This window comes from Notechis scutatus, chromosome 1 (genome assembly GCF_049901735.1).
Source record: "Notechis scutatus isolate UNSWTSFEM ecotype Mainland chromosome 1, rNotScu1.2, whole genome shotgun sequence".
NCBI classification, from domain to species: domain Eukaryota; kingdom Metazoa; phylum Chordata; class Lepidosauria; order Squamata; family Elapidae; genus Notechis; species Notechis scutatus.
Genome location: NC_142009.1, coordinates 222,155,018 through 222,180,241, shown reverse-complemented (window position 1 = coordinate 222,180,241; position 25,224 = coordinate 222,155,018). Strand labels below are relative to the sequence as shown.

Here is a 25,224-nt window from a genome sequence, read left to right as displayed (position 1 = left end):
CATCATGAGCAGCTCACAAATTCAGCTGCTCATCGTGGAGCCCAGGAAATGAGATAACTGTGGGATTCTGTATTGTTTCTGTTAAGCGAGGTGGGTCCAGGGCATGTAAGGAAGGCAATAAGGTGGGGAATTCACACATCTATGGTTGGACTGCTGGACAGCTGCTGGTCCCAATAAAGTTTTGCCAAGTTACACTGGGTGAGGGGGTGGGGAAGCAATCAATTCACACAAGATGAACCCAACTGACCACATAATCCATCTGGCTGAGAAGAATGAGGGGAAGTTTTAGTATCTTACCTGGTACAATCTTTGAAACAGAGGATTTGGGAATTTGTTGGGTTTAAATATATCCACAACGGTCCCTTCAGTATCATCTTCACGAACTAAAGACATAGAATCAATCAGGGAGTCAACTGCAGACAGCTGTTCCTCTGGATTATCAAATATAGATAGGAAAACAGTTAATACGATGCAACAGATTTTTCCTGCCATTTTATATATTTATTTACTCAATGTAAAAATAGCAATAGCACTTAGACTTATATACCGCTTCACAATGCTTTACAGCCCTCTCTAAGCGGTTTTACAGAGTCAGCCTATTGCCCCCAACAATCAGAGTCCTCATTTTGCCCACCTTAGAAGGATGGAAGGCTGAGTCAACCTTGAGTCTGGTGAGATTCAATCTGCCAAATTGCAGGCAGCTGGCAGTCAGCAGAAGTAGCCTGCAGTACTGCACTCTAACCACTGTGGCTCAATAAACACATTGTATCTCTGCTCAATTTTAACATTTCATAGCATAGTAGTTCATAGCATAGACACTACAGAATTGGAAACCACAAAGATACAAGATAGCAAAACACTAAAAATGCAAAGAGCATGCAGCAACATTGTTAGTATTTAAAGCAGGGGTCTCAAACTCGCGGCCCCGCGGGCAATTGCGCCCGCAGGACGATATCCTGTGGCCCCCACCATGATATGAAAGTATAATATTAGTGCGGCCCGCAGGGGAATGGACCTCTGAAGGAAGTCCCGCCCGCCGTTCCTCGTCGTGGCTGACATTCGGGCCCGGCAAGTCCAAGCAGCCAGCATATAGAACAGGGTGGCGCCGGATGTTGGAGAAGCAAAGCGGAGCCGGAGATCATTAGCCACCTCTTTCGCAGCACAAGAAGCCTCCCCCAACTGGCCAGCTGCTCTCCTCCTTCTCTGCCTGTTTGTTCTGTATGGCCGAGGAGGAGGAGACCAGACGGCTGGTTGGGGAAGCTTTTGCACCGAAAGAGGCAGCTACTAATCTATGGCTTTGCTCCGCTTCTCCAATGGTCCGCTTCCCCTCTTGCTCCTCACAGTTGCCCTGAGCTGGTGCGGTTCTTTACTTGGGCAGCCAGACGCCCGCAGCAGTGCCCGCAGCAGCAACAGGCAGTTCCGCCCGGGCTCCGCTCAGGTGTCCGGCTGGGGCTGTCAGGAGTTGCTACCGCCGGCGCAGCTCCGCGCAGCTCCAGTCCTGCGTTGCCTTGGGAAGGGAAAGGCAAAACCAGGAGCCGATGACAAGTAGAAGCTGAGCGGAAATGACGTCTGCAGTGTCACTGTGGAATCCCTTATGCGGCCCAGCCTCACCCAGACTCTGCCTCCAGCGGCCCCCAGGTAAATTGAGTTTGAGACCCCTGATTTAAAGGCTTGCCTAAAGAGTGGTACTACACTTTGACTCAACTTTAAAGACAGTGTTCTCCAATCTCAACCCCTCCAGATGTGCTAAGTGCAAGAATTTTCAGCAATGGCCAAGCTAGAAGGGGAAATCTGGGAGATGAACTCCACATATCTAGAGGGGAACCCTGGTTTTAGGAAATCTATCATGAAAGATCGGGTATTTTTTTTCTTTTTTTGGGTGTGGTGGGGAAAAAACTTTTCTGGAATGCAAGGAGCACTCCCCTCTTCCTAATGCTGCCTCCCCCTCTTCTGAATCCTAAAAGATTCAGACTATGTGTCATTCGTAAACATTGGTATACGAATTGAAAATTGGTTTTAAATTTTTATCCCCATAACAAAAATTCTATTGAGTTTGATGGACTGAGAATGAGTGTATTATAACTGATCCAATTTGGACCATTGAGTGGATACTGGAAAATCTGCCTCCCAAGTTCTAGTACAACCCTATTACAGGTAATAAATAGGCAGTATCAAACTACAAAAGAGAAGCACAGAACTATACACAATGAATATAATTAATAGGCAATTTCTGGATATTCTTGACATCATCCCTGTTTTGCTTATAAAGCTAAATTCTCTTAGGATTCTCTGCACAAATATTAAAAGATGTCACATATTCTGCTTAGTTTCATCCTATTTTTCTGCCATGTGTGTCTCACTATAGGTTGTTTTTAAATACAACTAAAAGGATTATTTCAATGTTAAGCATCTTCAGAAACTTATCTTCATTCTTCTGATCACACAGCGTTCTCATTTCTTCCATTAGGAAAAAGCCTGTCTTTCATCTGACAGCTTTTATTTCATGAATATATATTTTAACACTACAGTATTTTACTTTAGGGGTGTCATTTACATAAACTACATTTAGAATAAGGAACAATCTTTTTTTCGCCTTTAAAAAAAGACAGTTTAGAGCTCATAATCACTCTCACACTGCTAGTTGTAACAGAACAACCCTCTAACTGCATTTCTACATAGAGCACATCACCAACTATTTAAATGGTTTCAATCTTTTAAATGATAGAGAGAACCCAGTTATAAAAGGAATGCTGGATTGATGTTTCAATGCATAGTGCTGTTAATAAGAAACATACACACACCCCAAACTCAATCTTAATGTGACAGGAAATGTAGCAAATTTAGGAAGGAATTTAGGAAGAGGGAGGGCAGACCAGCAATTTGCAGGAAAAAATGTACCTTGGAACATGCACTGTATCACAAGCCCATCATTTGTTGTATGAATACTGTTGAACAGTATATTCTGTGCTCCCCCCTTGCTAGATTTGATGGCTCCATTTTATAGCAACTAAAGAATATATTGGAGTCGAATAATAGTGAACTACCCTGATTATCCTTAGGCACTTAAGATCAGTGCCAAAGACTGGGGAGTATGGAAAGCTTAAAACTAAACAAAAATGTCTGGAAAGTAATCTAATGTATATTGAGAAACCGTTATTTCTAATAAAATAAAGGTTCTACACATTATAGACATTATCCTCTGTACTTTGGGGTAGGCGGGGTTAATATGGATGAAAGTTACTTCTGAGTAGATAAGAACAGGATTGTGCTGTTCAACACGTGATTCAAAATGCAAGCTCACCTGTTGGGGCGCACTTTTTATTATTTTTTAAGGAGGAAAACATGTAGTTCCTCAAATCTTCCATATAGGGTAGCTGCACATAAGCCAAACACTAGAACAGAATGAAAGAATATGGAAAGAAAAGGCAGTTGGAATAAAAGCATGTTGTGGATTTTAAAAAACAACAACAAATAATAGCATTTAAATTACTATTTAATTAAAACATTCAATATAGTACAGGAAGGTAAGCTGGGCCAGTTACTCTCTCTCAGCCCAACCTATGTCACAGGGTTGATATTGTGAGGAAAATAGGAGGAAGGAGCATTAGGTATGTTTGTCATCTTGCGTTATTTATAAAAATACACAGGAATCAAAATATCACCATCATTATCCTGGTCTATGCTGTATTTCTCTGAAGATTATAACTGGTATCAACTATCTCAATACAAAAACACTTTTCTTCTTGTATTCAATCCTTCATTTTAAATCTTAAATCTTAAATCATTTACTTTCATATCTGAGACTATGCATCAAAAAAAACTTGACATTAATGACCAATTTGAATAATTTTACTCTAGATGAACCAAGCCTTAGATATTTATACTGACAGAAGCAGTGTTCCTTAGCTTTTCTAGAGTGTAATAGATAGATCCTAGAGATTTTTTTTTTACTTTAGCATGAATTGGGGCACTACCCTTTAGGATGACAACTGATAGAGAGACTAACCTTCCACACAAACTCTGTATTTTTCTGCACTCAGAATTGATTCTCCATTATATGCGCTATTATAATACCCATTGCTGTATATAGCCAATAGCCATTGAAACTCATACCCTCAATTAACACTAATTTAACTGCTCCTGTGATTATGAGATTATGCCTTTCTTTCTATGTGTTCAAATCTCAGGAATCTTTTAAGAAGGTTACAAAATTCTTATTGACGGTGTTGGCTTTTAGAAACCACCTGGTACATCATTCTCTTTATTAATTGTTGAGGTGCTTTGCCTATTTTTTTTATTCATTATGTTTGCTAAACTTTAACTTTTATGACTGGTCTTGAGCTATAAATAAAGAAATAAAGTAAAATAAAATAAAATTACAATGTAATGTACTTCCGATTTATTCTAACCAACTCTTAGTACGTCCCCCATTGTTAAATGTAAATGCTGCAGAGATGACACAGCAGTACAAATATTTTTGCCGGACTTACCCATTGTACAGTATTATAATAGGATACAAAAATGGCTTTTTGTATGAATCATAATGGTTTACTGACTGAGTCATAAAGGCCTGACTCATACATAATATCAAGCCGTTAGGAGTGGGTTCACATGTTGTTCTAATGAAAAATCAACCCTAAAATGAACTATATTATTCTTTAATGATGAATATTATGTGTAATATAACCTCATAGTGATGCAGAATTTATTTCAGTGACACAGCAACTGCATAAAGACTTTTTAAAAACTCCTCTGAAAATTGATCCAGATTCAAAATGAAAAGCCTTAACTATTAGACCAAAATGAGATCCAAAATATTTTGAAAATATTAAACTGAAATTCTCCATTCTTTCTGCGATTTATCCTATTTAGTGTTCTTTTTCTCTCCTCTAACAATAGGTGATTGAATAGAATGGAGGAAAACATTATTGCTCTGAATTCTATTCCCACGCTCTTCAGTCATCAACATTACCTCATATTCATTCTTAATTAGTGGAAAGGCTGCTCCCACTTGTGGATGTGATCTCCGATCATAAACATACCGTACTATAGCCACCATGTCCAACTCACTTAAAGCATTAATTAGAGCAGAAAGTGCAACTGCAGCAGCCTGTCAAAAAAAAACAAACAAACCCAGAGTTATTTCTAATGTCGTTAAAACTTAGCAATTGGAATATTAACAAAGAAACAAAGAAATTAAGACACATTATCCCCTAGAACTAAATTCTTAACTTCTGACTTGAAGCTCAGTTTTGCCTCTTCAAAAGCTTAGCTAACCATTATATGGCACAGTTAGGTCACAAAATCAAGATCTCAGTTAAGATGCTATCTTTCAAATGAAGGGCAGATTATATAGTGCTAAGCACACATATACAAATATGGTCATTATCTTCCCAAAGTTGCTTTGGCTGAAAAGATAACACAACAAAAGAGAGTCATACAAAAACCCCACAGTAAAGGATAATTTCAGTCCCATGTGGCCATCACTATTCACTATTTATAGCATTTCTCAAAAAGACTAACCTTATAGGAACTCTTTTAGACAGAACTATTCAGTATGGATACTAAAAATTTAACGGTATCTCTTTTCTAGATTACATATTTATCCTCTCTCTCTCCAACGTATCCAATAAATACCCAATATACTCTCCAACATACCCAATCAATAAAAATACTTTTTTGGTGTTGTTTGCTCTTGGATTAAAGCTGGGTTGTTTTTCAACTCCATGCTGTTCTCATTATTTCTATAACTGAGCTTTCTTTCATTTTGCAAAACTAACTGGAAAAAATGTCAACTCAGTTTTTGTTTAGTAAGGTGAACGTTTAAAGATACACAAATAATTTATCCAGCACTAAGCTTGATTTATCTCACCTCATCATCCTTTGCTGCAAAGACTTTCAGGACTTGGTTCCCCATATATCGGTACCTCTGAACCTAGAATGTTTCCAGAAAATTAGCTATGATACTGAGCTCCTTAAGGAAACAAGTGCAAGTGTTAAAAAAGGCCAATCCAGCATTTGAAAGATTAAATGGAACAGTGCATTATATTCCTATACTAGCTCGATACCCGTGCTTCACTACAAAACTATGTGATCGGGCTTAGTTTTTGGGGAGGAAAATAAGGGGAAAAATTGTGCCTCTGCCTACCAGCATCCATTGGTATTCATCTGGCTAGCGTCCTGTCAGTGTGTGAGAGAGTTAAGGTCTGTTTGGAAACTGAAACAGTATTTGCTGTTTGCATCTCCCTAAAGCAGCCAGCAAACAGTTAAGCAGTTGTGATTGGGCCATGCAAAATAACAATTAGTGATATCAGAGTGAGAATGGATTAGGCAAAATGTACACTCATATACACTCCAAACCAAAGGTGACATGGTACATTGCACAATCACAGGAATTGATATGTTCCTGTCAGTATTCAGTGGCCGGGGCAATAGTTGCAGTACTTGTGTGCAAGCTTTCAGAAATCATAAAAACAGTGAACACAACACAAAACAATACAACAAAAGACAGCCACATGAATATCCTGTTGGCAAAAACTGCAGAAAGCTAGTGTATGAGCTCAACAGTGAGAGAACCAGCAATGTGTACAGATGAAACTTGGATCTCACTTCACATGTGAATCAATCTTCTGGGGCCTGCACTCAAGAGAATGTTTAAGCCCTGTATAAACAACAGATCTAGTAATTTTTCAAAACAGCATTAAAACTGTGTTTATAAGGAACACACATAAAAGTACTGTGGGAAATATCAATCAAGCATTTGCACGAGTAAATATATAGCAATAGCAATAGCACTTGGACGTAGATACCACTTCACAGTGCTTTACATCCCTCTCTAAGCAGTTTACAGAGTCAGCATCTTTCCCTCAGCAATCTGGGTCTGCATTTTACCGACCTTGGAAAGATGAAAGGCTGAGTCAAATACCTGTGGAAATAGGGAACTGGTCTCTCCTGTAGCCTAAGCCAAAATAGGGCAAGTGAGGAACAATCATGGGTATGTTTTGCTTTGTGTGATCCTTTTACAAAAACTTTGGCTGTCTTCTACAAATGCTATACAACACTAATATCAAGCAGATCTTTTTTTGGTTTCTGATTTCCTTCTTCTTCCTTTATTAGTCTAAATAAATTCTTTTACCACTATTTCTATTATGGAGACAGATGAGGCATTTAAACTATGAGCATTGACAAACTGATTCAGTAAAGCCTGTGGGCTTCTCAGATTTCATCATGCAGTTCTAAGTTTTTTATTACAACATCCACAGAGTTCTAACTGGGACAAACAGGAGAAAGAGGGGGGGAGAAAGAGGAGGAGGAGGAGGACTTAATCATACATTATAAACATGGAAGGAGAACATATCACATCATTATAATACAAACCAATTTGAAAGCACTGTTTCTGTCAGAAATTAGTAGTCATATAATCTGCAACTTATCTGTAGCAACCTGTCTGGCCTGTTTAAACGTGCAATTGGATAACACCTGAATTTTGGACACACCAGAGAAGATCGGCAGAATCCCAAAACAGCAAAGCATTTCCCATCCGTCTTATATTTCATCTGTTCCTCATCCACTTTAGAGAAAGGAATGATGTCACTCCCATACCTGAATCCTACAAAATTAAAGAATTATTTCCAATGTTAGTGGGTGTTCTTCTAAGAAAACCTAAAATAGGCAATGAGAGTGGACAATATGATGAGTTAGCCTTCCAGGAAAAGCCCTTTGTGATGAAACTGGACCAAATTTCTGCTAAAACAAAGATAGGGGAACAAAATAGCAGGAAAATATTCTTAGTGGCAAGTATCTAAACCCAATTTCTTTTCTATTATTATTATTTCTATTATTTCACAATTTCTTTTATATAGACCCACAGGCCTCAATCAAAATTCTTTTCACTGAAGTGCAGGTTTGACACCAAGTTATTGCAACTTAAAATATTTAGGTAACTAGGAAGAAGACTGTCTTATACAAATGGTCTGCTACAAAATGGTTTTGGTGGTTGATGATTTTGAAAAGTTTGATAAGCTGTCTATATGTTTAATTATGGACATGTACCCCAAAGCCATTTTTAATTCTCTCCTTCCTGGAATGCAAATCACATTATTCTGTCACAAATCATATATCTGCTTGCTTTGACTTACTATATTTCATCCTAATGTTTATGCCACAGGGTACAAACAAAATGGAAAAATGAGTTTCATTTTGAGCTCAAAACAATCACATTTCAAAGTTCTGCCAAAGATTGGTCACAGTTCAACAGAAACAAAACCTGGAACATCTGTGTTTGGGTCAGATAAAACTTGTAGGGATCTCACAGTGATTTTATAGACTAAGTAGGGCAACACTGATGTGCTTTTTCCCCTCTCTCCTCGAAGCAGTTCCTCAGGTTTGATATCCTGCCGCCATCCCTGACTTTTCAGAACTTGGCTTTCCTTCCTCCTTGACTCCTCTCAGCTACTACCATCAACCTTGGTTTTCCCACCCCCACCCCTTATCCTCCCAAACTATGGTACATTTTGATCCATATCCAGAACAAAGCATCTCTGTTTTGTTCCATATCCAGATTACACTTTTTGGTTCAGGCACGAAACACATGTAATGAGGTATTTCATGCTGAGAACAATTTACGATTTTCACACTCTTATTCTGCCATATTCACTAAGTGCACTAATTTTTTATTCTTTTGCAAAATTAGAATCAGTGGTGAAACAAATCAGCAGAAGATCCAGAAAAGTGCCCAGAGGACTTTACAGAACAAAAGGCGGTAAGATACACCAGTGTCCCATGAAAAAAATGAAGAATCTACTGAGGAAATATGCAGGGTTTTTTTTCTTCTAAATTTTCTTTTATTATTTAGCTTTGAAAAACAGCAGGGCTGCAATTTTATTTGCGTCGCATAGTTTCACAGAAATTGATACCTGCCACCTAAAGCCCTTAGAGATCCAAGACATTTTTGTGGAATATCTAAAACACTTTAGGTCTGAATGTCTAAGATGTCTCAAAAGAACACTCTGAAGAAACTAGAGATGCAAAGAGAACAAGAGCAAACAATTTCATATGGAGAGGCAAGAAAAGGGCTCACGTATGTTGCTTTACTGGGTCTGAATGTTTTTCGGCATTCAATTTTTGTGTTTAAAGAAAACAAGCAAAAAGTGTGATAAATAGTGAAATCCAATTAGTTTTTTCTACTGACGTTAGCACAAATGGCAGAGGATGAGTCCCCTCTGGTGTGTAGATCACATATATCTTACAAAGTTTTTCTGGGAGTGTTCTAATCTCCAGTGATTTGGCAAATACAAAAGAGGCGAGGAGGAAACTGTTTCCTTTTGCATGTGTGAAATCCACTTGTCCAACATTACATTTTACTCAAGGCAACTTGCAAACAAGAGCACCAGATCAGAAAAGTCAGAGGGTACCAATAATCAAAACTGCTTCTGTTTTCAGTACATTTGACCATACTAACTGCTGAAACCTGTTAACGCTTAAACCAAAAAGCTCCTATGAGAAAATTAACCAACAAATTCCTTTTGAAATCTAATGATAAATCATCAAGTGAGGTGAGTCAGTACCCAAAATAAGACCTGGTGCTTTTTTGGTGACCCAAAAAAATATAAGACAGCGTCTAATTTTTGGGGAAACACGGGTAAGTGGAGAACCATCTGATTGCTACAGACTTATTTCCCATTCTGTCAGTAAGCAAGCCACCAAGGTTGTTAAGCAAGACATCCTGTGACCACAATTTATGATTTTATTTTTGTGCTCTACATCAACTCTGCTTACCGGAAGCCAATTGTGAACAACACAAATGGCGAACAGATGACCACAGGATGTTGCAATGGTTTTAAATGTGCAGCAGCTGTGAAGGACCCCAAATGGTGACCACATGACTGTGGGACATTGCAATGGTCATAATGTGAGGACTGGTTGTAAAGCTGGGTTTTTTAAAATCATCGTAAGGTTGAATGGTCATTAAAGAAGGAAGTCAGTAAACAAGGACTACCTCTATGTATAATTACTATCTATCCATGTCAGTATGAAGAACCTGCTCTTAGCTAACTGCAGGATAACTCTGGAAATCTGGGATTTATAGCCAGGCCTAGAAGAGAAATCTGACAAAATGTCAGACAGAGTATAGCTGTGATGGCGAACCTATGACACGTGTTCCGGAAGTGGCATGCAGAGCCATTTCTGCCAGCATGCAAGCCGTTGCTCGGAACTGATCCACTGTGCATGCGTGCGCGCCTCTTGCCAGCCAATTGTTGGGTATCTGTCATGCATGCGCGGGGGGTGGGACACACGCAGAATATGCGTGCACACGTGGGGATTTCCGCAGAGGTGTGCGGTGCACACGGAAGGGTCATGCATGCATGCCTAGGGGGCGGGTGGTGTCGTACTCTCATTGCATTATGAGCGCAGGCACGCATACACTTTTGGCACGTGACGACGAAAAGGTTAGCCATCACTGGACTATAGTTTCCACAATAAAGCATTTTCATTCTGTCTGAACTGAACAAAATAATGGATTATAAAAAGACTCACAGCCTTTCCTGGAAAACACTGAACTCATACCTTGAATAACATCTTCTTTTGGAACTTCTGTTTCGTCATCATCATTCAAACAATAAACTGTTTCTTTCTGTATATCTTCTTTTTTATGAGTCTTGGCATCGACGACTGTCCATGATTTTTTCACAGTTTCCTCTGTGAACTTGGAACCGCATTGAGAGAAAGAAAATGATGGTGTTTAATTTTAATTTATGAATGAAAAACAAACCTCAACTATTAGATTTTATTGCCTAGAATTACAGGTGACAGAATAATGGAATGATCTTATTTGACAGTATAACTTTCATTGATTACAAGAGATCAGAGCAAGTCTATAAAACTGTCTTTATTATACTGCCTAAATACAATATATGTATATTTTTATAAATGTGAAAAGTTTCCCAAATGAATTAAGGAATTAAGGAAAACCGTTAATTCCTAATAGTTTTTCAACTCCAAGGCATCTGATTTCTCCAAATTAACATGACATTTAGAAACCAGACTATGAGTTTTACTCTGATTTATGAAAAAAGCCTGCATTCTAGCTGTCTCAGCTATTCCATTTAGTACTTGAAAATGCATTTAGCTCAGATCAGTTATTCTGGCAATGTCTGAATGTGAAACTAATTAGTCCTCGATATGGATATTAGACCCAGTTTACTTGGCATTTCTGTTGGACTGTGTCCAGCTATGCTAATGCTGGATTAAAATGAGTTCTAGTCACTTACTGTTTTGTAGGCCACAATCCTGATAGACAAGTTAGAACCAATTGTAAGCTGGCAGGGCCATGGCATAGGTCTCCGTTCAACTTTCTTAAACATTGAAAGACGCTCCAGACTCTCCCTTAATAAAGAAACATGGAGGAAATGAGGCCCAGTTAAAAAACAAGAACAATTTCACAATGAGCAATTCTGTTTGCCCATTTTCACCAAACTATTTGTTGGACGCTTATTAGCTGCCGCAGTCCCAAAATCACACCTAAATTATGGTCTAAATATTATCTTTTCAGATTGTCTCATACAGAGGGATAAAGCAATCACTTCTCCATCTGCTCACTAAATCTCTGGGTCAGAATTGACATATTTTTCATGGATAGAAATCCGACCAAATCCTCATATGGCAGCAAATGTAATGTCTCTTCCATAGAAATTATTCACACATTCAGATTCCATTTATCAAGCACTATGTTTGTTACAGTACTACACTTGTGACATCACGTCAGGATCCTTCTACATCGCGGATGTCAAACTTGAGACATCACGTTGTCGTCATGTGATGTATCGTGACTTTTTTCCCCTTCACTAAACTGGGGGTAAGCCTGGCCAGCATGTGATGCATCCGGCCTACAGGCTGCATGTTTGACAACCCTGCTGTATATTCTTGCACTTTGTGTCTTGATTAATACAGAATTTCAAGTAGCATCTGCCTCATGAACACAAAGGGTTTTCCACACTTCCTGCTTGTAAAATTATTCAACTTTTCTGGCTTCACATCTAAAGCCACATTTTCTGAATTCCCACAGTGCACACCATGCCTAACAGTCCTTCTGCTGCACTTCAGGTTGTTGTACTCCATCTGGTAAATATACACTCTGGTGGGACATTTCCCTCTTCACCAATGCTATTAGTTGTCTTCCAGAGCCACTTTGCCAGGGGCTGCTGAATGTCAGCTCCCTCTTCTGAAGAAACCTCCCCAGAATAGAAATGGCCTCTTTTCCTCACTTTTGGGCTCATGAAATGGTGGGGTTTAAATTTTTTTTTTTTTACCAATTTCACATAAATGTAATGAGGTAGTGCTCATCTCTGCTTGATGTCCTGTAGAGAAATAACCCATGTAAATGCAACAAGGCAGTGCCATATTATCTACAGAAACACCCTTCAGTGTAGTTCATGGCATACTCAGGAGCCGCAATGCTCGCTTGTGACACCCTAGGGCAGTGTTTCTCAACCATGGCAGCTTAACCATGTGTGGAATTCAACTCCCAGAATTCTCCAGGCAGGATGTAGGGGAAGGGGTATTGAAGGGGTACTTAAGGATTGGGGTGAAATTAATAAGAATGCTACTAGCTTTCCCTTCTACAGGATTTGGGGAGCTGCTAGCTTTCCCGTTGACAGGATTTGGGGAGAGGGTTCCCTTTACCGATAGATTGTGAAACACTGGGGTGCTTCTTGCTAGTTTTGATTTTAGCTTAAGTGATAGCAAGTACAGTGAAATGGTAGTGTTTCTTCCCCATCTACTGCTGTTATGAAGCATTCCTCAAGACCAAGCAACTCCTGCGTGGAACAAGGGAGTGGACTAATGACCTTTACTGTCCCTTCCAAGCCTATGGTTCTGTGACAGCTGTGTGTTCACTCATGCGAAGGGAAACCATACGTTGTCCTAGCAGAGGTTGGCAGAATAAAGATGCTTGGGAATCCACCAGTCAAGGAGCAGAGTAACTGTTTTCCAGGCAAAACACCTGGCCCATCATCAATGCCAAAGTGATAAACTCTGAACAGAATTTTTAAGGTGTCACTTTCAGTCAGGATTAGCATAGGGGAAAAGCAGCGGAAGGCTGTCATGCAGAATTATCCCAAAAGGTAAAATCTCTTTTGCGTTGAATTTGTCTCCTAATGATTCAAAAGTCACCTTTATTTACTTTTCTTGGCGAGAGCAAGCAAGTAGTTTGCCCTTGTCTCTTTTTGCTATTTTTGTCATGTTCTTTGGCTTTGATTTCCCAACATGTTCTAATGATATGTCCTAGCACTTCCACAATCAAATACTAATTGGGCCATAATAGGTTTTGCATACAAGCTCAGACATGGCTGGCCAGCTACTGCTTCAATATTAGCCTAACAACTTTATAACAAGAGTGGGCTTTTGTATGAGTGCTCACCGCTCTTTGCATCCATAAATCTGGAAACTCAACTGGGTTAAAGTAGATAAGTGATAAGGTGCAAGAGGTGAAGCATAGCAGGAAAGGCAGAAGGAAACTCTTGGTATTCTTTTCTACATGAGTAACATAGTTTAGAAGGAGAAGAAAAAATTTCATTGATGCTACTGAAGCCTTGAGTAAGGAAAACATGCCCCAAAGTAGTAGAGTTCTTTTCACAAGAACCAGAGGATTTTTATTTTACCTGAAAGTATAAATATCCTCCAAGCCTTCTTCTTGGTCTAATGAAAACATGAGTTTTTTCACCATCTGGAGCCCTTCCTTTTGCTGTTCACTTAGACCCTTTGCTGGAAAAGAGTTTTTGTTTCTGCTATCATGCGTACCGGCAGATGCATTCTCACCTCTGTCTTCGTCATTCATTGGAAACGGCAAACTAAAAAAATAATTGAAAGCGATTTCAATTTACATCCCTGATTCCTCAGGAAACAAGGGGAATAGCTTTTCTATTTAAAAAAAAGAATCTAAAAGGAAAATTGAAAACTGACTCTTTGAATGCATCTTTTCATATAACTTAAAAATAAAAATGTCATTGTCAAGTCATAGCAAACAATTGCTACAGATAGGTATTGCTGCAGTATTAGTCATGGGAGCATGACTGTGCAATTTCTTGGTAGTTTGCAAATTGTAAAGAATTTGTTAAAAGTGTACATATTTTCCTCTATGGGGAATTTACTACAGTTATCAGAAATTCTATTTTGTTGTCATTTGTACATTAATGCCAGCTACAAATCTATATATTAGAGTAAATCCTCTTTATAACAACTGGTGAGACAGAAAAGGTCCCATCATGATCGGTTCAGGATAATGAAAAAGGCCTTAAGAGAGAGAAGGTAATGTATTTGCAACTGCTTTTAAGAAGACGGGCAGGTGCTTCTTTATCACTTTTCCTTTCCTTTCCTTTCTGTTCTCTATTTTTTCTTTGCGCTTTAATTTATTCCTTTTCTTTCCTCATTTTTCTCTTTCAAAATGTGTATTGTTTTTATTCTTTTAAAAATTATATGCATAAAAACAAGATAATGGAAAAAGGATGCAATTAATATTGGACTCCCCAATACAGCCATTTATCCCTGGAGTGGACTTGTGACTATCTAGAAATACATTCACATAACAGAAGCTTCAGGAAGGATGTGATGAATGAAGCATTTAACCTTCCCTTCTAAACTGTGTCCCAAAGACAATCACTTTCCCCATGTCGAAGGTTAAGAGGCAAAAAGAAAGAGATGCAACTTATACAGAGTCATTTCTGATTTTCTAGAAAAAACACAGCTACTGAATGAAAGATGAAGCTTTAGTTTCCCTAACTCTTAAATTAAATATATATCTAAGAAGACGGGCTATTCCTGATTTGTCAGAAATGGTAATCTGGCCCGTTGCATCTCACTGACTTATAGAAAATAAAACATAGATCAGAATGAGTTCCATTTTCTTTTTTTTAGGCTACAATTCTATTCGTGCTTATTGAAAACTGAGTTCCACAGTGTGTCTTTTCTGAGCAGACTATATAATTCTGTATATTTAATACAACTGCCTATTATTTTCAGCTACCTGGTGTCTTTTGATGGATCAATATAATCTAAACATTATTATTAAGTAAACGCAATTCTCACCATTATTTGAACTAAAACAACCTGTTTCACATATCTGTTTTGTGTGTGTATGAGTCACCACTTTTTCTCCCCTAATACTTAAAAATCTAGGGACAGAAACAATTTCCCGCAACTGTCTATTTCCGGGCCTATATTAATAGCCAGAGCTGCCTGTATTCTGTACAAGCAGGGAAAACAGTACAAAAATGTTGTACTAGATGAGACATTTAATTTCCTGAATGTCAGCTATATTTTAAAACTTTTTTAAAAAATGATAATCGTTTGAAAAAGATAATTTGACCTGTTTGTTCTGAAAACTAACCGTGCACTTCAAGGGCCCAGGAAATAGACAGTTGGTTGACCTGTTATTCTAAGCACATGATTCATTTTTCTATAGCTTTCTGAATAAACTACAACTCATATAATATGCTAAGCCATAAGCAGGCAAGTCACATTTGGCTTAGCCTGATGAATAAACCCAGCCACAGTTTATGTTCCCCATAACTCTTTCCCTCTTTGTAAATCTACTAAAATCAGAGTAAGGGTATGCAGAATAATCAATGTATGGAAATTCATTTAATTTACATATATAATTTGCCAAGATCAGCTTTCCTGGATTCAAGATTTGTTTGTTTTTATTGTAATTGGGACTGGCTATGGAAAGCTGCAGTAGCTATTGCACAAGAGAGAAAAAGTACACAAAGCGTGTTTTCTTGAATGCTTTCTAATCCTTTCACCAGGAGTGGCTATAAGAAGTATCTGCACTGCCTCCTGCGTAACTAACTCTGCGCCTGTATATGTTTCTACGCTCCCCTTCTGTTGCATCTGTGTGACTTAAGTGTGTATGGGCGCACCTGTAAAGACAGAGTAGACTGTGTGTGTTCTACAATTGGTCACCTGACAAGCAAGAAGATGAGGATGTAGAATAGAACAATCAGCAGCCTTCTGAGCCACTGCCTGTCAGCCTGTCTCCTAAAGATGCATTGGGGGAGATTTTTTTTTCCGCAACCCCCGGCTGAATCCAGCCCATTTTCAAACTCAGTCTTTCTTTCGCCACTTTCCCTGCCACTATTAAATTTGATCCTGCAGTTGAATTTTCAGAGTAGTCTGGTAGTGAATAGATCCACAGCAGTGGCGGGATTCAAATTTTTTTTTTACTACCGGTTCTGTGGGTGTGGCTTGGTGGCCGTGGCAGGGGAAGGATACTGCAAAATCTCCAGTCAGAGGAGGCATTTGCCGGTTCTCCGAACTACTCAAAATTTCCGCTACTGGTTCTCCAGAACTGGTCAGAATCTGTTGAAAACCACCTCTGATCCACAGATATAGTTCTGATTTCTGGACATAATCTCTTTTTAGGAGTGAATTGGAAAGAATGCACAGGTAGTCCTTCACTTACGACTATAATTGACCCCACAATTTGTGTTGCTAAGCAAGACATTTATTAAGTGAATTTTACCCCATTTTACGACCTTTCTTGCCACAGTTATTAAGTGAATCACTACAGTTGATAAGTTAGTGACGCTGTTCAGTGGTGGGATTCAATTTTTTTTTACTACCTGTTCTGTGGGCAGGGTTTGGTGGGCGTGGCAGGGGAAGCATACTGTAAAATCTCCAGTCAGAGGTGGGATTTGCCGGTTCTCCGGACTACTCAAAATTTCTGCTACCAGTTCTCCAGAACTGGTCAGAACCTGCTGAATACCACCTATGATGCTGTTGTTAAGTGACTCTGGCTTCCCCATTGACATTGTCAGAAGGTTGCGAAAAGTGATCACATGACCCTGGGACACTGCAACCATTATAAATAGGCACCAGTTGCCAAGCATCCGAATTTTGATCATGTGACCATGGGGATGCTGCAATAGTCATAAGTGTGAAAATCTGTCATAAGTTACTTATTTCAGTGCCGTTCTAACTTCATAGAGTCACTAAACGAACTGTTGTAAGTCTAGGACTACTTGCAATAAAAACATTAAGAATGCTTAAGTTAAGAGTAGGGATACATTCTTTTCTGGTTATAATTTGTCACAGTTCTTTCTTCACTCACAAGAATTGAAGGGAGATGCCGGTTTTCTTCAAGTTAGTTATGATAATATCCAGTTGATCTTCACTGAAGGGACTCCCAAGATCAGTAAAAACCTCAATGTGCCGTTTGTCATATTTTTTTCCTCTAAAAAGTTAGAAAAACATTTCAATTACCGTACATGACTATCCACATGGAATACTGTACTTCCTAACAGAAAGTAGACTTATACTTCTAATGATGTCAGTCTATGTGCTTCAGGAATTAAAAAGTCAATATAAAATATGTTTAATTAATACCATATTCTCTGATTGTTGTTAATCATTGTCTGGAAGGGTAGAATAGAAAATCACCAAAATATTAAATATCTATTGAAAACAACAGAAGTACATGTTCTTACAGCCTGCAACATGAACTTCTATTTATTGTAAATCAGGATAGCTAAACTGAGGTTAATAAGCACTCCTTATGCTAACAACTTCCAAAAACATTTGGAATTCACTTCCCAGAATTCGCATCCAAATGTTAGCACGTTGTTGCTGAGTCCTTGGGCAATACATTAATCTGATAGGCCGCTTTGTAAGATAAGTACTTCTCATGTTCAACTCACATTTTGAAAAAATTGAAGTTTATTATCTAAGCCATTTCTGTTGAGGTAATTTCCCGTTAGGAGAATGAGCGCATACAGGGAGACGTATTTGAGAGTAGTGTTTGAATAATACACATACAGCACACAGATACACTGTACAATAAATGTAGGTTTTTACTTCCAGAAACGTTAAGCAAAGTCCAAAATAAGCAGTCCAAAAGTCATTCACAGGTAAATCAGTCAGTTTTTCAATCCAGGGATAATCCAAATATCAAATTCCAGTGTCAAAAACAGTTCAGTATCAGACTTACATCAAATCTAGTAATATCAGTCAATTAGGAAAAATGGAGCAACGGCAATACTTTCCAACAGAAGGAAACAGAGATACACTCACACTCTCTTCTGAGACTCAGACTAAGACAATCCAGGTTTCTGGCTCCATCTTATGGCTGTTTGAAAAACCACACCCAATTGCAGTTTTTGCAATCTCTTAAAAAGACATAGTACTAAAATGTTTATCCTGGTTTATATATTTCTAACCCAAATACCTGTTGGGTGACTTATATTCCTAACAATTTCCAGGGATTTTCTTGGTATAGACACAAATCTATGAACAATGATTATGAGGAATCACTTATTGTGAGGAATCTCTCATTGTCCCCATTGACCAAGTGGACTTATTTTTAACCTGAGGGACAACTTCCATAATATACATTATGTATTAGGTTAATTTTCTAAGAAATTATATGTGTTATTGAACGATGCTGATGCATCATCACAAAAAGGGAGATGCTCACAAAGAAAGCAAAATTTCTCGGGCATTTTATGAGGCAACTTAATACATATGTTTAAGTAGCCTAATAAAATGCCTGAGAATTTTTGCTTTCTTTGTGAGCACCTCTCTTTTTGTGATGATGAATTAGCTCTGTTCAATAGCACGTATAATTTCTTAACAAATATAAAATGCTGTATCTGTCTCTACTTCATCACATTTGGTATTCTAACTATAGAAGAATGCTGTTACAGCAGTTTTCAGAATTCTTAAATACAGCCATATACTTACATCGTTTCTTTCTGAAGCAAATCCATGCACACAATCAGCGCATCAAGAACTTCAGTATGTTAAGAAAAGATAATTTTTAAAAATGACACATTTCAAAATATGCTGGCCAGGATTTGTTATGCAACATTTATTGAGGGCAACTTTTCTCAGCTTCACAATCCCCAGCTTTGATGGCTACAGCTTCCAACATTCTTCAGCTAGCACTGACATCGGGAAAAGCAAAACTAGTATCTTTCAAGTAAGCAGAACTGTTAACATGTACATTAAAATAGGCCTTATGGATGGGATGTCTAGGATGGACAGAATATTTAATTCTTCTTCCTGATGTAGCTGTTATTATTTTTCTTTCCATATTATACAGGGGAAAAGTTAATTCAAATATAATTCGGTATCATAACATAGTACAGAAATTTCAGAGTTTCCTCACTGGGCAAAGGAGCTGTGATGCCTGTATTGAATCTCTTCCTCTAGATTTATCTTTTCTCTCTATCAAAGGAAAAAAATCTGATGAGCATGCATTAAAGAAAACCAGGTTTTATGAGACAAACCTCACAAAAAGAGGAGGCTCCATGAGTGTCTAAGAACATGTATAGAATTGTAGACTGAAAATGTTGTAAATTAAAATTCTACCAACAATGCAATAAAACAAGACCATGAAGGCAGGCAAGTATACATGTCCCAGGATAATGTTGCAGGATCCAATCTAGGTTGGTCACTGGGACCAGAAATTTTGTTCTCCAAGCTTTCAGACTCTTATTGGAGCCCATCCTCAGAAAACTTCGCTTTACCAGAATGTGTGCCTTGTGCTATTCTATATGTAGTGTTTTTGTGGGGGGTTTTGTGGCTTTTACTTGTTGATTGGGGTGTTGATGACCAGCTATTAAGTTGTTCTAATGTAGTCTACTGGATCCCCTGCATGTAGGGCAGATGGGGAAGAAGATAACCACCAGATCGCAAGAACATAAGCCAGCGGTCAGACGAAGAGACCCAAACTCATTGGTAGCCTCACATTGCAATGAACAAGGACATACATTCAATTTCGCAGCTACCCAGGTTGTTGGGTCAGAGAAATGATTGAAATTTCACAGCTACTAAGATAGCCAGGGAAATGATTGAAGCCTGGGAAATGAGCCCTTTGTCAGTCAACAAGAGTGCTAATTTACGAGAACTTCCAGTTTGCCAGGTTTCGGTGGCGGCAGGGATTCGCGATCCAGCGCGATCCCTGTTGCGCTAGCCGTCTTGGTGCCTCCGATCCCGACAGGTCTGGAGGATAAGGCTGCCCCGTAGAGGCAGCCGAAGACAGGGGGGATCCGGATAGGGGTTCGGGGGTGTCGTAGACCCCCTCCCCACCCTGCAAAACCCCCTTTTCTCAAGGCAGTGGAGCGGCGGTCAGTAATGGCCGCCACAAAGAAGCCGGCAACTGGATAAGAATGCGCAGGAGGAAGAAGGAGAAAGTTTTGAAAGTTTTGATGTGAAAGTTCTTTGGCTACCGGGACTTTAAGATACATTTAACATCCTGAAAAATCACGATTTTTTGAATGATATGTTGTTTCCAGAAGAGATTCTAAAAGCGGCGAAGGGAAGTGCTGAAAGGGAAAGTTTACTCTCCTTCCCTACGGACCTAGCAAATGGACATTGAAAAACCTGTTTTTCTAAAGAAGGTAAAATTTTAAGCTCTTTGTTACAAGTGGGAAGGGAGAGGACAAAAAAAAAACCTATATCAAGATTTTGTTGGAGGAGATGCCTTGAAGACTTTGAGACTAGAAGTTAACTGCAATAAGGCTTTAAAGTACAGACTGGGTTTTTTTTCCCTTTCTTAACTGATAATACCCCAGGAAGAGAAAGTGTAAAGGGAAGAACTTTCTGCTCTGTTTGGATGCTTGATGACTCTAGGACTTTGGGGAACTGTCTTTTAAGTTTTGAAACATCTTGGTTGTTCTAAGAAGAAGAATGGCTTTATCTATTGATGAACTAAGAAAGGAATATGGAAAAATAAAGAAAGAAAGCAAGGACTCTTTGGGAGATATCTTTCACTTTTTAGAAATGGCGCTTGCTACTTATCAGCAAATACAACAACAAATGGAGGAGGAGGAGGAGGAGGAGGAGGAGGAGGAGGAGGAGGAAGAAGAAGAAGAAGAAGAAGAAGAAGAAGAAGAAGAAGAAGAAGAAGAAGAAGAAGAAGAAGAAGAAGAAGAAGAAGAAGAAGAAGCCATCTTTAATGAATTAAAAAATCTGACTAAGAAAGAAAAGAGAAAGAGAGGAAGGAAAATGGAGGACTTAAGACTTAAAAAACACACCCAAGAAAGAGAAAAATGAGATGCAAAATCAATACAATGCCAGAAAGCAAAAGAAGAGAGGAATACAACAGAGAGGGGAAGGTAAAAAGGCGGAGGTTAGGAGAGGGGGGGGGGGGTAAAAAGACTAGGTGGGATAAGAAAGGAAGGGAAAAGGGGGTAAAAAGCCACAAAGGTATAAAACAAGATGGGAAAAAGAAATTTTTTTTTAGGGACAAAGGGTAATGTATAATTTATAAAAAAAAAAAAGAATCTGCAAAAGTACATAAGATAGTATTGTAGTACTTGTATTAGAAATAGAAAATTAGAATTTTATAAGAACTAATAAAATATTAAAATATCAAAATGCTTAATAATGATAGATTTTAAGATTTAATAAAATATTAAAGGGAATGTTTAAAATATAGAGTTTATTGGCTCTCGTGTTAATGTTATTATAAACTTATTATTGTAGTATTTGTTTTTGAAATAGATAATTGGAATATTACAAGATTTAATAAACTAAAATATTAAAATGTTTAAGATTTAATGATAGATCTTAACATTTAATATTATTGAGAATGTGTAAAATGCTCAAGATTTAATGATAGAGTTTAATTTGTTATTCTCTTAATGTTATCATAACTTTTTTTCTTTCTCTTTTTTATTTTTTTTAGTTTAAAATGTATTATTTAAAATGTATTAAAAAATTAGAATGGTAATGGTAATTATTAGAAAGAAAAAAAGTTAATTATTTTATAGATTTATTATTCTCTTTTTTTTCTTCTTTTTCTTAAAATTTATTAGGTAGAATGTACTAAGCAGAATCAGATTGGGAACTAGGTATTATTCTAAATGTCAACTTAGGGGATAGAAAGGCATCATACTTCGATTAGTGATTCCAGGAGAAATCTTTTTTTTTTTTTAATATATTAAAGAGAATGAGATAAATGGATAATTGGAAAAGAATGGACAAAAGATACAAGTATAATGATTTAAAGTAAGATGAAATTAATAAAATAGAATTAAGAAGAGTGAAAAGCGGGGAGAAGTTATATAGAAGATATAGAATGGTAAATAAGATAAGTAATGGTATATAAGATGAGCATGAATTTAATTGAAGTCCGTACAAAGAGAGGTAACCTGGGGCCAAGCCACTTTCTAAAAAGAAGTTTTATGTTTTTGTGTTTTGTGTGTTTTTGTTTGATTAAGAATCAATAAAACCTTGGAGGAATGTCAGATGAGAATATTTGTAAACAAGTCAGATGAAAATATAAATATGATGGCTATAAAATAGATAAATATAGAAAAGAAATGTAATTGAATAAAAGTAAAGAGAAATAATGAGAAATTTCCTAAAAGATATTTATGTGTCTATAAGGAAATGGGATAAATTAGAATTATGCTGTATAAAATAATCTTTTATCTGCCGTGTAAAAATTTACAATGGAAAGAGGTTTTATGTTTGCAATGTTTAATGATGCTTTGTTTGTCTTTAAAATTAATAAAATTTGTTTCAAAAAAAAAAAGAGTGCTAATTTACCACCAGCTTATCAAGAATTTAGGAGCTGAGGACTTGGCACAAGGAAACAACAGCCAATGACTTACAGTAATAGTCTGCCATCAATACTCCAATCAACAAATAAAAGACACATACAACCAAGCACCACATAAACATTGCACATAGAATAGCCCAAAGCACACCTTCTAGTAGAGAGAAGTTCCCTGAGGATGGGGCCCAGCACAAAACTGAAAGCTTGAAAGACTAAATCTCTGGTCCCAGCGACCGACTCAGATTGGATCCTACAAAACAATATTAGTGTCTGATTAATACTAAAGGTTTCATACTTTTTTTGTTTAAATAATAGAAATTCTCTGTACAAATGTCTGCTGGACAACAAACTTCAGTGTTCAAAAAAGATACTGTCGCCTTGTTCAGAGCCCAGTGGAGTCAGGTTTTGTATGTTTTCCAACAAATCAAAATCCGGCAGCATCAAGTGTCTCTGCACAGTGATATGCTGGTACTGGTCCCCACTTGCAAGACTATTGGAAGTCTTCTTGGTGCCAAATAAAACCAAAGAAACTTCATCTTTATTCTCAGCAAATACCTACAGATTGTTGAAAAATGAAATACAAATACAAGGGAGCAGTGTAGACTTTACCATAAAATCCTTCATTGCTACAGCTTCATTTTCCCATTTTTCCTGCATCATATTGTATATAAGCTTTCGTGCTCAACTGCCAGCATATTGGGAAGATTGAAAGTCAATATATTGAAACAATTTTTTAATCTAAATAATAGCATGTTTAAAAAGTCTGCTTTCATTGGGTAAAAAGTATTTTTAAAAAAACCAATAGTCATCAGCTTCTGGGTTGTAAAACAACACATTGCTTTCTTCCTTCTGCATCAAATGACTAATAAAATAAATAATGTTAGGATGTGAAAGAAGTTATCTTCTTTAGTTTCATCTTTATTTACTGCATATTTCTGCTTAGGATAACTCTGGGGAATGAGATACAAATGCTGCGGTAGAAGAAATGTTCATGAAGCACATGCACCTCCTTCTCAAGTGGCTGAAAAATGTCAATTTCCCACCAGCACTTCACTTCATTAACCCAGAAGAGGCTTGAAGCTAGGTTTCACCCAAGGCTTTCAAGTACTGGACCGTAACATACATCCGGTTATACTGTGCCACATCTCCCTAATAAACATATTTTCAGCTAAGCACTGCAAGAAATGTGCAAGAGCTTCTGCTGAAGACAGCCTTTTCTCCAATTTGTCTTCCACCCTCTAAGATTTGATATTGAGGTTTTCCTAACATCATGGCACCCATGACAATAGAGTTCCTTGACTCTCTAGAAGAGTGGTGTTAAACTCGAGGTCCGTGGGCTGGATCCAGCCTGCGGGGTGCTTAGATCTGGCCCATGGGGCGGCCCTGGAAACAGCAAAATACTGGCCCACAGTGCCTCTGCCTGTGAACATGGAGCTTGGGAGGACTGTGTGCGGCCTTCCCAAGCTCCGTTTTCACTAGCAGAGGGTTGCAGGAGGCCACTGCAGCCAAAAACGGAACTCACAAGGGCCACAGAGGGCCCTCCCGAGCTCCGTTTTCACTGGCAGAGGGTTGCAGGAGGCCGTCGCAACTGAAAACAGAGCTCGGGAGCCCATTTTCGCTGGCAGAGTGGTCTGGACACCACAGGCAACCCCAACCTGAATGATGTCGAGCTGGCCACACCCACCCTAGCCACGCTCACCCCAGCCCACCGAGGGCAAACACAACCCTGATGAGGCCGTCAATGAAATGGAGTTTGACACCCCTGCTCTAGAACAACTGACTGATGGCTTCCAGAAGTAGCAAAGTGACACCAGAAGCCATCTATTAAAGAAACATAAATTTAAACAGACTCAGTTGCAGTTTGCAATCATCCTTAGTGATTTCTTGTTTATAACAACTTATATCATTATTGGTGTCCTTCTTTTACCTGTCGCCGCACAAACATTGTTATCACTTTCTTGGCTTGTTCAAAAGGAGACTCCTCTCCAGGAGCGGAATTGCTCATTGAAAAACCAACATCCATGCATAGCACCACAGCAGTCTTTGAAGGGAAAAGAGGCACAAACATAGATGGAATAAGATTAATGACAGGTAGATGACATAATGCAAACACCTACACTTAGTCCTTGTTTGGTGACCACAATTGGCACTGGTAACTTGGCTGTTACCTGAAGCAGTCATGATCTTACTTCAGCTTTCCTTTGCCTTACAGACTTGCAAAGGCCATAATGCAGGCACTGGTCACAAAATTATTTTTCCATCACCATCATAACTGTGAATAATTGCTGCATAAGGCAATTGCAAAACAAGGGGTGCATTTGTATTTGCTGTATTGCTGTAATTTATTTATGGTACTCAGTGGAGTTTTCTTGAGTAACAATATTTTAGATATACAGTATACATGCCAGGTACAAAAAGATCAGGTCCATAGTGAAGGTTCAATTAAACTGATTTATTGTAAAAAGCCTATGCTCATCTCAACAAGGGTTAGCATCAGCTAGGAGTTAGATAAGGGTCAACAGAATTCAAAGCGGGTTGGACTTAATCTACTTGTGAGTATGTAGGGATTCTTGGTTGATCCTTGTTTCAACTCTGCCCCCAGGTTCTGCCACTGGTTATCTTACAATACAATCCCATTGCAAAGAAAGTTACAGCCCTATATGCAA

The 25,224-nt window shown here is 38.2% G+C and overlaps 1 protein-coding gene across 1 annotated transcript in view; it reads right to left on the bottom strand.

Annotated features, from left to right (window-relative positions):
- The window catches only part of XRCC5 (X-ray repair cross complementing 5), a 67,117-nt gene that overhangs the window by 37,056 nt on the left and 4,837 nt on the right, over positions 1-25,224 (bottom strand). Inside the window, exons 2-13 of the mRNA XM_026665503.2 lie at positions 24,486-24,599; positions 22,930-23,113; positions 18,733-18,781; positions 17,105-17,227; positions 13,659-13,847; positions 11,271-11,385; positions 10,567-10,705; positions 7,497-7,609; positions 5,873-5,935; positions 4,973-5,110; positions 3,302-3,392; positions 298-431 (exon numbers count right to left, since the gene is read on the bottom strand). Of these exons, the coding sequence (XP_026521288.1) occupies positions 298-431; positions 3,302-3,392; positions 4,973-5,110; positions 5,873-5,935; positions 7,497-7,609; positions 10,567-10,705; positions 11,271-11,385; positions 13,659-13,847; positions 17,105-17,227; positions 18,733-18,781; positions 22,930-23,113; positions 24,486-24,599 (1,452 nt within the window). The remainder of the gene's footprint in view (positions 1-297; positions 432-3,301; positions 3,393-4,972; positions 5,111-5,872; positions 5,936-7,496; positions 7,610-10,566; positions 10,706-11,270; positions 11,386-13,658; positions 13,848-17,104; positions 17,228-18,732; positions 18,782-22,929; positions 23,114-24,485; positions 24,600-25,224) is intronic.